Genomic DNA, 16,733 nt, shown 5'->3' with positions numbered 1-16,733 from the left:
GTTGACTTTTGACAGGCAAAAGAAATACATGCCAGGCCTGGACCCAAGCCCAGGAGTGAGGCCTGCAAGAGGAAGACAGGCTAAGCGGGCAGGAGCCACACTCAGGCATAGGTACCTCGTCACCTGTCTCCCAACTTTAAGATCAGTGCCTATGAGAGTGGCATTTTGCTCACTCCTGAATTCTCAGTGCTCAGTATAGGCAAGGCACCTGGTGAGTATTTGCTGAATGAATAAATGAATATGTTAGGTTTTCCCACCACAAAAAAGAGGGCTGGGAGCTGAGTTTCCCATACCCCAAGGCCGAGGACATTCGGGGACAGATGCCCAACACTGATTCAAAGGCTGAGAGACAGGAAACAGCTGAGGAGGGGGCCTAGGGGTCCCTCCAGGGAGAGAGTGAGAGAAACACTGAGTCACTAAATCAAGACCTCTGGGCCCCTGGTATCTGGGCAGGGGGTATGTGGAAGGGGGTTGAGGGGTAAAAGAGGGCCCAGCATGGGATGTAATTCCTAAAATCTGAGGAAGAACAACTGGCAAAAGAGAGTAACCCATTCCAGGCCATCAGACCGAGCAGGCAGGCCACGCTGCACCTGGCAATGGGTCTGTGCCGTCAGTAGCCTCTGCCACCAGCCAAAAGCACACTCAAGGTCGATTTGGAAAGCTTTCCTAGTTTACCAGCCTGTTCTACCTGCCTGGCCTCTGAGGCCCTGGTGGGAAATGCGGGGGCTGGTGCCTGCAGCAGAGGCCAGGCCCTGGGAGAGCTTTGCTGACAACCCTGGACCCTGGCACCCAGCACTCACCTGGTCTGGGTGGACACGGGGCACAGGAGGTCACTCCCCAGAAGGCTCCCACACTGCCACAGCAGTCCTCTTGGGCAGTCAGCTCCAGCAGGGGGTTGGCACACTGGAAAAAAGCCCATGGACACTCATCACCTGCTTCCCTCCCCTGCTGTGCACAGAGATGTCGCAGGAAAGTCTGAGACATGAGCTCACCACTCACATCCTGCAGAGAATGCCCCCACCCAAAGGGAGGGGAGGAGAGGGGAGGAGTTGTCCCGGAAGGAAGCAGTGAAACCCAGAGTCCACTCTGCCAGACCCTAAACTTGGGAGGGGAGTGGCAGGAACACATCCAGATAAGATCTTGTCTGTGAAGTCTGCAAGCTGCCCCCATCCATGTTCCCAGCCCACAGAGGTTGGGCTTTCCTCCATCAAACTCCAGGGTATGCCAGGGCCACCTCCGTGAGCAGGGTCCATGCTCAGCGACACCACAGCTGACAGGTGGGGAGGAGCTGCGGACTCGGAGCCCCTATCCCTTGGCTACTCACTACCTCCCCCAGTTCCGAGGAGGGGTTTCTGGGAACGCCAAACTGCAATCCTAGGGAAAACCATCCTGGGTCTGGCTTAGCCTCTATCCTTAGGTGCCTGGACTCAGAAAAGCTTACATGATTTCCCATCACCGACGGAGGATGCCACCGGGGGTAGGGGGGGTGGAGTGTCTTATCTTTGCACCGCCAAGGCTGTGGGGTATAACCTGCATTTGCTAATTTCACATCTCTGTGACTCCACCCTTAACTAAAGACCAACTCCTTCTCGCCAGACCTAACAGCCCCACTACCCACGCCCCGGGAGTCCCACACTCAGCTCCAGGAGAGCCCAGGATTTGCTAGGACACAAGGACGCTTGGTCCCCTCCAGAGGGGGCCTCTCTTGGGTCCTCTTCTGTGTGCCCGGCACTGACAGGTACCCAGCGGCGACCAAGTAGGAGGCTTAACCTCTCTACACTCGGGCAATTTTATGCCCTGAGTTTTCCCATGTGGGGAATGGGAGACCCTGTAGGTTCACATTCCTCAAGAACATGGAGGAGAGAGAGAAGGAGGAGGGGCACTGCAGGAAGCAGTCGTGGTCCCAGAAGACCCCGGGGCTGGGGCAGGAGCTGCCTTCTCACCTGTCCATTCACAGCACTCAGGTAGCACCGGCCCAGCAGTGCCGGAGGCCTGGGCACCACCGGGGGTGGCGGCCGAGGAACCACTCCAGACCGAGCCGGGATGCTGTTGCTGTCCCAGTGACCATGGCCGGGGCTGGCGGGGAGCCAGGGCGAGGGTCTGGTCTCCACGCTGTTCTCCTCTGGGGCCTCCTCGACCTCGCCCCGTACCCGAGCCACCTGGTGGACCTGCACGGAGGCCTCAGGCGGGTGGTGGATGTGCACCTTCACCAAGGAGGGGTTCACAGAGGCTGGGCACAGGGGCTGGGGTCAGAGGTGGGGAAACAGGGCCCCACCCTCTGAGGAGTGCAGCAGCCCTGGGCCAGGCAAGCCACTGGCTGTGTCTCCCCAAAACTCGCCTCCATTTCTTCACTCTCTACTCAAAACCCAGAACAATACCCCAGGGAGGACAGGCCCAAGCACAGGCTCCTTCCCTCCACACCTTAGCACAGGCTCCGGACGCGCAGGCTCAGCGGCCATGGCTCACGGGCCCAGCCGCTCCGTGGCATGTGGGATCTTCCCGGACCGGGGCCCGAACCCGTGTCCCCTGCATCGGCAGGCAGACTCTCAACCACTGTGCCACCAGGGAAGCCCCATACCTTTTCTTGAAAAACCTTCATTACCAATTTCCAAACTACCTTCCTGATTCCACCTCCCCCCATGATCCTGCACAACCTTCGAGCTCCAGCCCAACAGACCCTGCATCGTCCCCACTATATGCCTTTGTTCACACCAGTCCCTCTGCCCAGGAAGCCCTCCACTCCCCTCTGCTTAACCAAAGCCTATGCATTGTTTAAGGCCTAACTGAAGTCCACCTCCCCCATGCAGCCTTCCCTGAACTCCCCAGGCTTGGGGCTCTCCATCCCCTGATCTCCTACAAAATTCTGTATTTTTTGTACCCTTTATTTGGCACCTAATAACGGAAGGCAGAGGAAAGGAAATGTTTTATGATGCTATTCTTTCTCATGCATCCTCTCTCTATTGTTCAGAGCCATGGGTTCCTTGAAATCAGGACCCTACCCTTATACTCTTTTGTTTCCCCCATCGCACCCAATAGGGGATAAGAGCAAAAAAAAAAAAAAAAAAAAAAAAAAAATTGATGAACTCAGATGGAAGGGCAGAGAAAAACTTAGGGAATGAAACTGAGCGCTAAGGGTAGAGGAGAAGGAAGGGCTGGACACAGCTTCCCGTCCCCTCCATGAAGATGCCAGCACCCACCCTACGCGTTACCCACGTCGCCTCCCAGGCCCACACTCACCCATCTGGTTGGAGAGAGGCAGCGTGAAGGTGGACTGCTTCAAGGGGCCCTGTGGCGAGGCCCTGTGGTGGACCCCCCTCTCTGGAGGCTCCCTGTCCAGATTGGGAGCGGGCAGGTGGCAGAACTTCCCAGTGGAGTTGGTGGGGCACCAGCATTCGTCCCTACCAATGCAGCGGCCTCCATTCAGGCAGGGGATCTGGCAGAAATCTACAACATCGACCTCAAGGTGACGTGGTGGAAGAACACAGCAGCACCTACTATGTGGCCGCTGGGTGACAACAGGGAAGCAGGGGGAGCAAGACCCCCAAATCTGGATGGCTTTGGGAACCGGGCACCCCCTGAAATGCAGGGACTTTCCAGGAGGCCTGGGAGGGTGAAGGAGGATGGATAATAACAGGCCTTGCCTTTCCTCCACCCTGCAGTAACCTGGGGGATGGGACGGGAGTGGGGGGCTTGGGGGGAGTGGCACTGTTAACGCCTTCACTTTTCTGTGGAGGAAACTTGGATTCAGCGAGGTTGTGAGACTTGCTCAGAGTCACATGTGACAGAGCTGGGTGAGAACTCAGCACTGTGTGGTTGGAGACCATTCACAGGAGCCACGGTACGAGGGCACCCGGCCTCCTTCCTGCAGAAGAGCTGGGATCCAGCCCAAGGCAGGCCTGTCCTTCTGGCTACCCCTGCACCCAGCCCCAGGGCCAGCCAGGAACCATGTGAGCGGGGAATGGACTCACAGATTCGGAAACCAGACTTGGGGTCATGCCCGTGGCCGCTCTGGCTGTACAGGGTGGTGGTGTCGCCACGCTCGCAGCTGCTGGCACAGCGCCCATGGGCACAGGTCTGCTTGCAGACGGTGGGAGTGAAGACGATCTTGATCTTCTTGATTTTCTCCGTGAGATTCAGCCCTGCAGAGAGAGGTCTTGGGTCCAGGGGGCAAGGCTGAGAGGCACAGCTGTGACCTCTAGATGCTGGTTAGAAAGGCCCACGGGACTGGGTTGAATCCATCCCAAGGGCATTTGCTAAGTACCTCCTGGATGCGAGGTTCCATAGCGGGGGCCGAGTAACAGCTCACAGGCCAACATCTACTGAGGGATGCCGACAGGCCAGCAACTGAGTTCATGCCTTATGCACAATAACTCTCAACCCTGTTGAGTATTATTTTAGGTTGAGCCACTAGAAATTGCCATTTTTGTAGGTTAAAATGGTTGAATATTGGCAACGTTCTTATATCTAACCTAATATTTCCATCTGACAGTTAAGGAAACTGAGGTTCAGAGAAGGATGGGTTGCATCCCAAGTCACACAGCTAGCAAGGGCTGCATCTGGGCTTTGCACCAAAGGGCAGAGAACAGAATGTAGCTCAGACTTGCCAGAGAAGAGAGTTTTCCAAGAGAACACCTGAAAGAATGATTTAGAGTCGGGTGTTGGAGGCCCTAATGGCCAGAACAAGGATAGGGAACTTTATTCAGTTGGTGGTGGGAAATCATTGAAAATTTTCAGTGAGCGATCAAAGACGAAGTGGGGGGAGGGTAATGCCATCTGAGCTGGGGTGTGCAGGTGGATGCAGAGACAGGGTGACTGGTTGGGAGGTCTTTGTAGCAGTGTGAGCTGAGGTCGCTTCATTTAACACAAGTGGAAATACAAAGAGGGGTATTCATTCTGTATAGGGGGCCCAGCGGGGAAGCCAGGAGGCGGAGGGGTTGAGAAGGGAAGTATAAAAGGTCTATGGAGACTTGACTGTGAAGGGAGGAGAGATAGAAAGGAAGGCAGAGGGAAGTGGAGAAATAGCCATGCGTGTGTGTGTGTGTGTGTGTGTGTGTGTGTGTGTGTGTGTGTGTGAATGGGAGAGCTGTAAGTAACTGTATATGCTCTAGGGAAAGGGCTGAGTGGGGGGACAGGTTGAAGGGGGAGGAGAACCGGGGTGGGGGGAGGGCAGGTGACAGCCTAGGGTTCCAGAAGAGTCAAGAAACAGTGGGATGTGCCTTAGACAGGAAGAGGGGCACTTCCTTCTCAAGATGGCAAGAAAGGTCATCAGCTATAAAAAGGACACTGATGCATGCTGTCCACAGCATGGATAAACCTCAAAAACATTACACTAAGTGAAAGAGCCAGACACAGAAGGCCACGTATTGCACGATTCCGTTTATATGAAATGTCCAGGATACGCAAATCTATAAGGACAGGGAGTAGATTAGTGGGACCAGGGGCCGAGGCGAGGGTGGGAGTGGGGAAGGGAGTGACTGCTTAATGGGCACGGGGCTTCTTCTGGCAGTGATGGCAATGTTCTGTAATTAGATCGTGGATGCACAAAATTGTGGATATGCTAAACATCACTGATGTGTACACTTTAAAATGGGCGGAAGGTGAGGACTCTGGGGAGTGGAAAGCATGGCCATGGGATGGGGCTGGGGAAGGTGGCGGCAGCTTGGAGTAGCTGCTCTGAGGAATGAGAGAAAGTGTCCAGGCACACCGGGAAGGATGGCTGGGCAACGAGCAAGAATGTGTGGAGGCTTGAATCCTCAGGGATGCTCAGCTCTCTCCTCTGGGAAGCAGAGGCCCCGCTGTAGGTAACAAGGGGTTTACAGGAAGGATGAGGTGGAAGGACCGGCGCCAGGGAGGTGAGGTTCACAACGGATATGAGGGAAGCAAAGGCAGAACAGGTGACAGATGGGGCAGAAATGGAGCAAGCAAGGTCTAGGTGTCTCAAAGGGGCAAAGCCTCCAACAGCTGGTTTAGGACCCCTGGAGTCCAACATAAAGCAGATGCTTGACAACTGTTTTGATCATTGGCTGAAAAGATAAGAGACAGGGTCACAACTCAGCCCTTCTGAGAGGGTGAAGGGGGAAGCAAAGATGGGGAGAAGGAGGTCCAAGATTTAGATGCCCTGCTCTTCGAGGACCTGGAGCCAGGGTGTCCTTACCCCAGGAGGATGACGGGTGGCCCAGATATGTTGCCTGCTGGGCACCATCCTTCCGTTCAGGGCCTGGCCCCATGGGCAGGGCATTGGAGGTCAGCTGGCCATTGGCCGCAGTGGCCAGATAAAGTCGGACAGTCTGGGACAGCCCCACGTGCTGCTGGGTGGCGTGTGTCTGGCTGAGCCCACTCAGGGTCCTGTGGAGACAACCGGGGCATGGGGTTTGCATCCCAGGAACAGTGTCTCTGTGCCCTTCCTCTTCAGGACGTCACCCCCGCCTCTGCACTAGTAGAGTGTTCTCTGGCTGCCTTCTTGCCAACTCCAGGAAAACGGAGATGCCCTGAGACAGGGGAACAGGGCTAAGGCCAGCTGGCTAGTTTGGTGGGAGTGCCTACCCCTATGTAGAACTGCCAGGCTTTGGCTGGGTATTCTGGGCAAGTCACTGAGCCTCCCTGGGCCTCAGGGCCCTCGACTGCAAAATAAAGGTGTTAGATTGGTCCCATGTAGCTCTGACATTTGAAGAGTTTGAGACTCTGATGGACCAGCCCTTGCCCTAAAACTGAGTCCTGTGCCTGCTTCTTGCCACTTCTTAATACAACCTTTCATACAAATTGCTTGTGGAACACGTGCCCAGCAAATACACGTTAACAGATTGATTTGGGGGCAGAGCCCTGAATATCCCTCTGATTAATGTTATTGTAAAAATAATATAACAACAATGTTCAAGGAGAAAGAAATGAATTCATCCTCCTCCTACCCCACACGGCAAATACTTCAGCATATCCCCTTTCAACCTTGGCTCAAGTACGTGTTCTTACACTATTGTCGTCACTTGCAGATACCATCTAAATTCTGATTTTTCACTTAACGTTAGATCGTACTTTATACAATTCCACAATTTTCGTATTGATCATCTTAATTGCTACAAGGTAGTCTATCTGAAGATGAATCACAATTTATTCAGACATTCTCCTGTTATATACTTAGATTTTTTTTTTAATTTTTAACTGTGGACATCCTGACTCATATGGATTTTTTTCTTCGGTTAAAATATTCCTTTAGGGCGTCCCTGGTGGCGCAGTGGTTGAGAGTCCGCCTGCCGATGCAGGGGACGCGGGTTCGTGCCCCGGTCCGGGAGGATCCCACATGCCGCAGAGCGGCTGGGCCCGTGAGCCATGGCCGCTGAGCCTGAGCGTCCGGAGCCTGTGCTCCACGGCGGGGGAGGCCACAGCAGTGAGAGGCCCGCGTACCGCAAAAAAATAAATAAATAAAAATAATATTCCTTTAGTATAGGGGGATCCATTAAACTGTTTTTATTCTGTATATTTGAAAAATATTTATAAGAAACATTTTGAAAAGGCTTATTATTTTAGGATTAATTCTGTGGACTAGAATGATCATATCAGAGGTTACATTTATGGCTCTAGGTATACACTGGAGGACTGCTCTCCAAAAGGTTGTATAAATGTCCCATTCAGAGTGCAGTCTCGCCAGCATTATTATATTATACACAGCCTCGCCAGTGTATTATTAATTTTTCATCATCATAAATGATACTTCAATGTTGCTTTAGCTACCTTTTTTAATCATTTCTGAGGTTGAATTTTTTTCATACATCTATTTACCACTTGGGAAAATTTTCTGCTCATGTCCTTTGATATCTTAACTATTTGAGTTGTTTGCTCATAAACTTGAACGGTTCTTTATGTGTTTATTATAAGGCAGGTCATTCTACAAGGCAGCCTTGTTGCAAATACTCTGTCACTGTCAAAATGTATATGAACCTCTGTATACATGACAGTGTCTGGACTGTGGTGGGTGTGAGCACATTGTAGACACTGAAGCTGAGAGAGTAATTACTTGCCCAAGGTTATACAACAGGTAACTCAGGCCCCAGGACTCCAATCCAGCAGAGCTTGACTCCTGTGCCACCCAACAGAGCAGCCCAGACCATGACAGAAACTCAGCCTAGAAGCCTCTGCTCAGGCCTGGGGTGGTGCTCTTTCCTCCTGTAGGTCCCACCCCTAGCCTCTCCACTGGATTCTTTGCCCAAGTGGGTCCTGGGACCCTCTCCCTCCATTGTCCCTACTCCTGTTCTGTTGGCCCCGGGTGTCCAGGCCATGAGCAATCTCCCTCTCATCCCTTCCTGGCAGAAGCCAGAGCAGCACAGGTGTCAGAGTTGGGCACCTTCCAGCCCTTCCCCAGCCCTGTTGGCCTGGGACTTGTCTCCCGTGAGCTTCACCACTGCGCTTCTTCCAGTGCGACCAGCAGCAAATACTCACCCTGACAGCCCCAAACATGCCCCAGCCTGCTCCCCGAGTTTGAAGGCTGGAGTGAGAGAGAGGGCCCGTTAGCCACCCCAGAAGCTCTGGGAGCTGTAATGGACCAGATTTGGGGGCTCCACCCTCAGGCACCTGCTCCTAACTCCGAGGAGAAGGTCAGCACAGCCAGCTGCAGCAGAAAACACAATCCTTCCAATGGCTTCCAAGAGTTCACCAAAGAGTGAGAGGTAAGTGAGCTGGTGGGTCGGTGGAAGTCTCCTCCTGGTGGTACCAAGCCAGTGCCATGGCTCAGCTTAGTGTCAGCGTCACAGAGCACCCAGGGAGCTAAAGGGAGTAGTTCAGGTTCTGCCCGGATCACCTGGGACATTTCTGAACTTGATGCTGACACAGAGCTCTCCAGTCTGGTCAAGGTGGAAACTCAAAGGGTTCTTTCTTGGTCGTTTGCTGTCACTGTTGTTACTGTTGCCATCACTTGTTTCTCTAGTTGGAACTCAATGCTAATGGCCCCAAGATTCCTGAGTTCAAATCCCTTAAGGGCCAAGGGTTTAACTTTGCAGAGAAGAAAAAAATGTCTTCCCTAGTTGTAGAAAGGACCTGTCTGCAGAGAAGAGAGGACAGGAGTTGGGCCAGGCAGATGTCAGTTCTGCCTCCTACTTGACCAGTCACTGAGATCCCCTGAAACTCAGATTCCTAATCAATAAAACAGGAATAGTGACACCCACCTCACCGGGCTATGGTGAGGACCAAGGGGAACAGTGACACCATGTGATTATTTTGAAAATATGAGTAAGTGGTCACAAGTCGAAAACTATACCAGAACTTTAAAATCACATGAACAAAGAAAAGAAAGTGCTAGCTATAGTTCAGACAAAATACCTCTCCCCAAGCCACTAAAAATTCTTCTTCATCTAAGAGGAATAAAAGACACCTCAAATATCTTGTTATACTGCCCAAGCATCCTTACATATAAAAGGCCAAGGGACTAATCTGGTGTCAATACATTTTTAACAACCACAGCCTTCTGAGCTCAATCCATTGTCATCTACTGCTGTGATGGGGATTTCGGGTTAAACGATACAAATCAAAAAGTCCTACCTTCTGAGAGGCTCACAGCCAAGTAAAGAAGGAAGTCTTGGTTCTTTGATAGGTCCTATGTCTTACACTGAAAACACCCCTCTAAAGAGTCAGCTATCTCCCTTCATAAACCCCAGACCAGTCCTTGGAGGTGGACAGGGAGGGAGGGCCCCCCACCCCATGTGTGAAGAGCTTCAGGTCCTCAGCTCAGCTCTGGCTCCTAGAGAGTGGTAGCAACAGAGGCAAGTGAGAGCTGCACTGGGAAGGTGACTTTCTTTGACTAAAGTCCCCGGAGCGGGGCTCTGTCCACTCTCAGCTTTGGAAGAACCACTTTGATTTCGTTAAAGGATAGCATAAATGTTCTCAGACTCGCCTGGCCCAAGATTATCTCTCTGGGATTGTTCCAAGGAGGTCCTGGCAGAGCTGCCACAATTGACTGGAACATCCATCTCTCTAGACTTCAGGATTTCACGGATCAGTAAAATTTTGAAACAAATGTAGGGGACCAAGATAAAGTTGCCAACTTTTTATTTAGGTAAGACATTAAAACACACACACACACACACACACACACACACACACACACACACACACAACTCCCAATTATTACCACCATAATTTTATGAAAGAAAAGACATTTCAATGCCAATAAGAAATATTTGAATAAGCTTAACTTTGTGGAAATCTCACCTCATTCGCTTAATTTTTTTCATTTTTTCATGGACCAATGAAAACTCTCATCACAGACCGTCATGGAGCCAAGGAGGAGCCACTGGGTATGATCCACCAAGATGTGCTCTGGCCTGAGGACTCTCCGGCTCTTTCAACTAACTTGGGAAAAAACCTTCCATCCCAGCTGGCTGGGATCTTCAGACCTGCGTGGAAACTCCCTGGACAGTGCATACCCATGATAATGCCACTCAGCTGAACATGTTGCCCCCATATTCTGCCCAACTCACTAAGGTTCTCAAACAGTGATGGGGAGACGAGTGGGTGAGGGGCTCCGTGCCCTCCTTCCCACCCACTTTCACCTTAGCCTGGTGGCTCCACTCTATCTAATTGATAACTGGGTTTCCACATACTATTTTGTTTGCTAAGTGTTCTGCTGCCAAAAGAAAGTTTAAAAACATCACTGCAAGGTACATAGAATAATTACAGCTCCCATGGACAGAGCACTGAAGGATGTACTTTAAATGCATCATCTTTTTTTTTTAAATGCATCATCTTATTCATGTTATTTTATTGAATGAAAAAAGTAAGTTGCAGAATAATATGGACAGTAATACTTCCAGGTTTTTGTTTGAAGAAAAACCTCTCTCTCTTCCCTACAGATATTTATATAGGCATAGGAAAGGTCTGGAAGGATCTGTAAACAGTGGCTGCCCCTTGGGGATGAGAATGCCTAGGTATGTGTAACTACTGTTTTAAACTTTATGTTTTCATATTTTTAGAGTTTTTTCAGTAAAAAAATTTTTTTTACAGTTTTACAGTAAACATGCATTATGTTGTAATAAAAATAAATCTCTATTTTCCCCAGCAACTCCAATTTATAGGTAAGGAAATTGAGGCTCAGGAAAAGCGTGATAAATGTGTGTATATTACTAGGATCCAAGGTGGACTCTGATGGCTAACAGAGGTACAGGAGTTCAGATGTAAGCAGGACCATGACATTTGAGCTGGGGCTTAAGAGAAGGGTAGGAATTTCACAGTCCAAAATGAGGGGGAAGACATTCCAGATAAGAAAAGTAACATAAGAAAACACGTGAAGGTGGGAAGCATGGGCCATATTTAAGGAAGGATAATGAGCACAGTTGGATAAAGCATAGAATGGAAGGGAAGGGAGAGAAGGAAAATAACATCCATTCAGTGCCTACCAAGTAGTGGACATCATTCTAGGTGTTTTACATAACATATCATTTACTTGTCCAAACAACCAACCCTATGATCAAAAACCTCTGCTTGGCCAAAATGACTTTAAACAAAGTAAAAAGACAAAAGACAAAATGGGAAAAATATGTGCAATTCATATCACGATAAAGAACCAATCTCCATAATATTTAAAGAGCTCCTAGAAACAGAAAAGACAGACCAAACCAATAGCCCTAGAAGAAAAGTCAGCAAAGGAATATGAACTGTTCACAGAAAAAAAAACCCAAACGTTTCTCTTTTTTTCAAGATCAAGATTTTTAAAAATTAATGTTTCATTGCTTCATCAAGTACCTTCTCAAGTATAATTTTTTTTGTTTACTATAAATATATGGTGACAAAGAGCACAGTTTGAAGGAACTGCACTGACTTTTCCTAAGGCACCAGCCGTTTTCCCCACCACGGCTTATGAACCATAGTGCAATTGTCAACACAATGAAAAAGGAACTTAGTATTATTATTAAAATAGTTCTAACCCTTAAAGGGTCTTGGGCTAACAGATAGCACTTTGAGAACTACTGTTTTACTAGAACAAAAATATATTTCTCATTTTTGTTATGTTGACTTTGGGTTGGTTACAGGTATCTTCATTCTGGAATCCTGGCAAAAGAAAAAGCCTTTATCTGGCAACTGTTTTTCCTGTGGCAGAGGAAAATGAGCAAAATAAATTCATGCATTGGCTTCCAAAGCTTCTTCTTAGACATGACCTATATCACTTCTCATCTTCCATTGACTTTGGTCAAGTCCCATGGCCAAGCTTGGTGTCAATGGAAAGAAGGAAGTACTCCTCCCATAGGTAGGGACCCTGGAAACCGTGGCCTCCGACGCCGCTCCCCCGTCCCGGGAAAGGAGACACAATTCCCCTCCTCGCCTCCGCCGCCACCTCCAACCACCCCCAAAATAACCCCTACGGGTGGGGAGAGGCAATTATAACCCGGGCGAGCGGAGGGCAGGGGAATGGGCGTCGGGTGGGCGGGGTCGGGGAGCGCGGCGCGGGTCCCCAGGTGGCGAGCGGATGTGCTCCCACCGCCCCAAATGTTTCTTAAACACATGAAAGTAGGCTCAACTTTTCTCATTCTAAGGGATGTGCAAATGAAAACTACTTTGAGATAGCATTTTTCAGTCCATCAGATTAGCAAAAAATCCAAAAGTTTAATAATAGACTAATTTGGTGAGATTGTGCAGAAACAGACACTCAGATGTTGCTGGTAGGAATGTAAGTCGACACAGCCCATTTGGAGAGCAATTTGGCAATGTCTATCCACACCGCAATGCATCAATGCTTTGCCCCTGCAGGTCCACCTCCGAGGCTGTGCTGCAGATACACCTGCTGTGGTAGGCACTGCTGCCGCCCTGCCCAGTCCCCTTTGCGGCCGGTGCACCCCACACTGGCTCCCCCTGAGCTGTGCTCCGGACGGAAGACAACCACCTGACAAGCTCCTCCCACCATCATGACCACGAAGCCAATGACTGACTGAACCGGAAGTTTAAAAGCCCCGCCTCCTTGCTTCAAGGTGGGACAGCTGTCCAAGCTCCGCCCTCTGTTAGGCTTTGGCTTGATTTTCCCGGGACCAATCCTTGCTTGGCTCTTTCCGCCTTTCCATTCTGCTTCCCTCCCGCCCTTAGCCCTTCCCGAGTAAATCACACACACACCTGAATTCACGTCCCAGCTCCGCCTCTAGGGGGAACTGACCTAAGACACTTGTAAACGTCCACAATGATGGATGAACAAGATTATTCATAGTAGCACTGTTTTGTAATAGCAAAATATTTTGTAAAGAATAGAAACAATTTAAGTGTCCCTTAGTAGGGGATTGGTTAAACAAACTAAGAGACATCCACGGGATGGAGTGCTATGCCCTCAAAACAGAAAGATGCAGCCCTTTTACATCCACAGAAAAGCTCTCCAAGATATATAGAAAAGTGAAAAAACAGCCCAAATCTGGCCCACCGACTGTTTTTGTACAGACTGTGACCTAACAATGGTTTTTTATACTTTTTAATGGTTGGAAAAAATCAAACGAAGAATAATATTTCATGACATGAGAAAGCGATATGAAATTCAAATTTGTTTCCATAAATACAGTTTAACTGGAACACAGTCACACTCATTGTCTAAAACTGCTTTTGCTCTACAGTGGCAGAGCTGAGTAGTTGCAGACACCATATGTTGTACAAAGCCTAAAATATTTACTATCTGGCTTTTTGTGGAAGAAGTTTGCTGACTCCTGGTGTGGGGCATGTAAACTTTTGTGTAAAAATAGAGAAAATAAGCATGAATTTATTTGCATATTCATAAAGCAACCTTGGAAGGATACCCTGAGAATTAATAAGTGGTTTCCTGTGTGTGTGTGTGTGTGTGTGTGTGTGTGTGTGTGTTGGGGGGGAGTGGGAAGTGGATGCATGGGGAAGAAACTGGTGCTACAATTTGATGAATGCTTGTGCTGTGCCTGGCTGCATGCCAACAATGCATGTCACATGCATTATCTCATGAAATCCTCTCCGTAACCCTAAGAGTTAGATACTCATTATCCCCCATTTTACAGTCAAGAAAACAGAGGGTAGGGAGGTTCTATACCTTGCTGAAGGTCGCAGAACTCCTAAGTGCGGAAGCCAGGTTACCAAACCAGGTAAGTCCATCCTCAAGCCACCCCACCATTTGTCATTTCTCTATCGCCATTTCACTGAGGCTGTGAGGGATTAAAGAAGAATAGGTTCGGGTCCATATCGTGGAGGGCTTGAAATATCAGGGAGGTGTCTGGGCTGTACTGAATGGGTAAGGGGGAGTCCCTAGAGATTTTGGAGAAGCCCACCCTCTTTCATGCATTCAAGAAGCACTTACTGAATGCCTGCCACGTGCCAGGTATCCAGGTCCAAGGGTGGCAAAGACTCTCTTGCCCTCTCTGCTCCAGTGGAGACTGAGCAAAGGAACCAGCATCCCAGCACATGTGTGGAGGTACAGCGGGAGCCATACATTAGCCTTGAGGTGCAGGTGGTCTTCAAGCAGGTCTAGGACATGGTGGGATGGGCCTTTTCAAATGTTTATTACTTTGATGAAAGATTACCTGGTGGTGGATAGACCAGAGAGGGGAGGGCTGGAGGCCAGCTGGAAGGCTTTGGCTGGGCTCTAGGCTAGCAGGGACCAAGGATGGGACCAAGAAGAGGATCGGGATTCAGGGGATATTTAATACATAGAGAGTTCCCAGCTGTGGCTTAGACAAATGGGTGGAGGACATTCCAAGATCTCAAGGAGTGATCCAAGAAGTGACTCAGTTTGGGACATGGTGAGTGCTGGTGCCTCAGGATGGATGTCAGAAGCAGATGGAAATACCCAGGAGGCAGCACTCAGGAGAGAGGCTGCAGACACAGACTGCAGACACAGTCAAGGGAGTCCTGGTGGAGAGGTGGGGCTGCAGGGACCATATTACTCGGGGAGAGTATTCATAACAAACCACGACTCAGAGTTCCACTGCTGGACTCTGCTTACACTTGCCTGTTTCAAAAAGGGAAATGTGTTAATGAAGAGACTGGTCCCCGTGTTGGGCTTTGCTCCCATAAATTTGTCTCCAACCTTTGGTGCCTGCTACCGCTTGCCTGCTAGCGTGCGATAAAGCAACTGACAAGCCAAAAAGGAACACTGACGGGAAAATGTGGCAACAGCCCATCACACTTCACTCGACAGCTTGCTGTCTACATGGCTACGTGCGTGTGCCTATAGCGGGTTTTTATTTTGCACACACAGATGATCATCATAGTTTCTGCTAGTAAAACTGTTCCCAGTTCTAATTATGGAATTAATTACATTGATAGCTCATGGTATCCCTTATGACTGCCAGATGCTCTGACACGGAAACACTTTGAGAAATACAGGAGCAAAGAGAGAATAAATAAGGGCAGAGGAGGGGGTCTGGGGAGCAACAAGGCTTGAGGGGCAGACCAAGAAAGAGGCTGTGGAGATGTCAGAGAGGTAGGAGGGGACAGGGAGAGAGCACCAAGACAGGAGGGCGCTCCTTGAACTCTATCCCTGCTCCGGGCCTTCCTGTAACTGCAGGCCCAGCTCGTTACAATCGAACACACCTTGGCGCCTCCCAAGTGGCTCAGTCTCCCCTGAGAATCTGGGTCCTGGAGAGGCAGGGGGAAGCCCTCGCAGAGCTCTGCTCCTTCTCTCCTCCTCGCTGTCCAGGCCTCAAGCCCAGGCCACAGTCAGGTGGCCCTTGTGCCTAATCCCCAGGGACCCAAGGTAGTGTTTCCAGACATCACGCTCTAGCCCCTGCTGCAAACCTGCCCTGCCCCGGCAGGGAACAAGGGGGCACCCAGCCTTGGTGGGCGAAGAGGAGGGGACACCACGGCCTTGGCACAAAGCGAGGAGCCTGCTGATTCTAGGTGATGCATAGTTTGGGGGCCTGAGCAGGTGTGGCCCAGGCTGGGCTAAGACAGCAGCCATCACTCCCCAGCCTCTGGGTATCAGAGGTGCCAGGTTGGTGGGTCCCCAGGTGTCACTGTAAGGAGGGGAAGACTTGAACTCTGCCCCTCTTGTCCTAGACAGTAATAATGAACATTTATTGAGCACTAACTCTGTGCTGTGTATTAATTGTTCTATTTGCATATGTTATCGAATCTTCACAACCACCTTAAGGGGCTAGGTACTGTTATTAACCCCAGTTTTTCAGAAAGTGAAACTGAGGCACAGAGAGGTTAAGGACTTGTCCAAGGTCATTCATCTAGAATTGCACTGTCCAGTAGAACTTCCTGTGGTGACGGAAATGCTCTATAGTCTGTGCCATCCAGTGTGCTAGCTACTAGCCACTGTGGCTTTGAAGCACTTGGAAATGCAGCTGGTGTGACTGAGTTTACATTAAATTAAATTTAAGTAGTCCCTTTGTGGCTGATGGCTACTGCATTGGACAGCACAGCATAGAAAATGGAGGAGTCTGGATTTGAACCGGGAAAGTCTATCTTGGCTATGTGGTTAAAAGTTTCCCCGGCTACCCTCACTGCATTCTTTGTCCCCAGGCACTTGGGTTCCCTGACTGTCCTGGCCTAGGGGAATCAGCACCCTTTTAAACCTTGCTGTCCTGAGGATGTGGCAGGAAAGAGACTGGATTTCCGGAAGACATGGACCCAGGACCAGGTCACGGGGGAGCAGGGTTCAGCATGGCCTGAGGAAGGATGTCTAAAAAGCCAGGGTTGCCTGGCGACATGGTGGTCCCTGGAGAGGCCTGAGCACCTTGTCCTTGGGATCGAGGACCTGGGTCCTCGCCTCTAACCCCCCACCCCCCAACCCCGTGCCAGAAAGGAAGCAG

The 16,733-nt window shown here is 50.1% G+C and overlaps 1 protein-coding gene across 1 annotated transcript in view; it reads right to left on the bottom strand.

Moving 5' to 3' along the window:
• The window catches only part of LTBP2 (latent transforming growth factor beta binding protein 2), a 96,818-nt gene that overhangs the window by 43,664 nt on the left and 36,421 nt on the right, over positions 1–16,733 (bottom strand). Inside the window, exons 4-8 of the mRNA XM_082647337.1 lie at positions 6,155–6,345; positions 3,969–4,139; positions 3,238–3,444; positions 1,944–2,230; positions 801–903 (exon numbers count right to left, since the gene is read on the bottom strand). Of these exons, the coding sequence (XP_082503463.1) occupies positions 801–903; positions 1,944–2,230; positions 3,238–3,444; positions 3,969–4,139; positions 6,155–6,345 (959 nt within the window). The remainder of the gene's footprint in view (positions 1–800; positions 904–1,943; positions 2,231–3,237; positions 3,445–3,968; positions 4,140–6,154; positions 6,346–16,733) is intronic.

This window comes from Grampus griseus (assembly GCF_964374135.1).
Source record: "Grampus griseus genome assembly, chromosome: 2".
In the NCBI taxonomy this organism is placed as follows: Eukaryota; Metazoa; Chordata; class Mammalia; order Artiodactyla; family Delphinidae; genus Grampus; species Grampus griseus.
The sequence above is the reverse complement of the archived record's forward strand: the minus strand, read 5'-3'. Positions and strand labels throughout refer to the sequence as shown.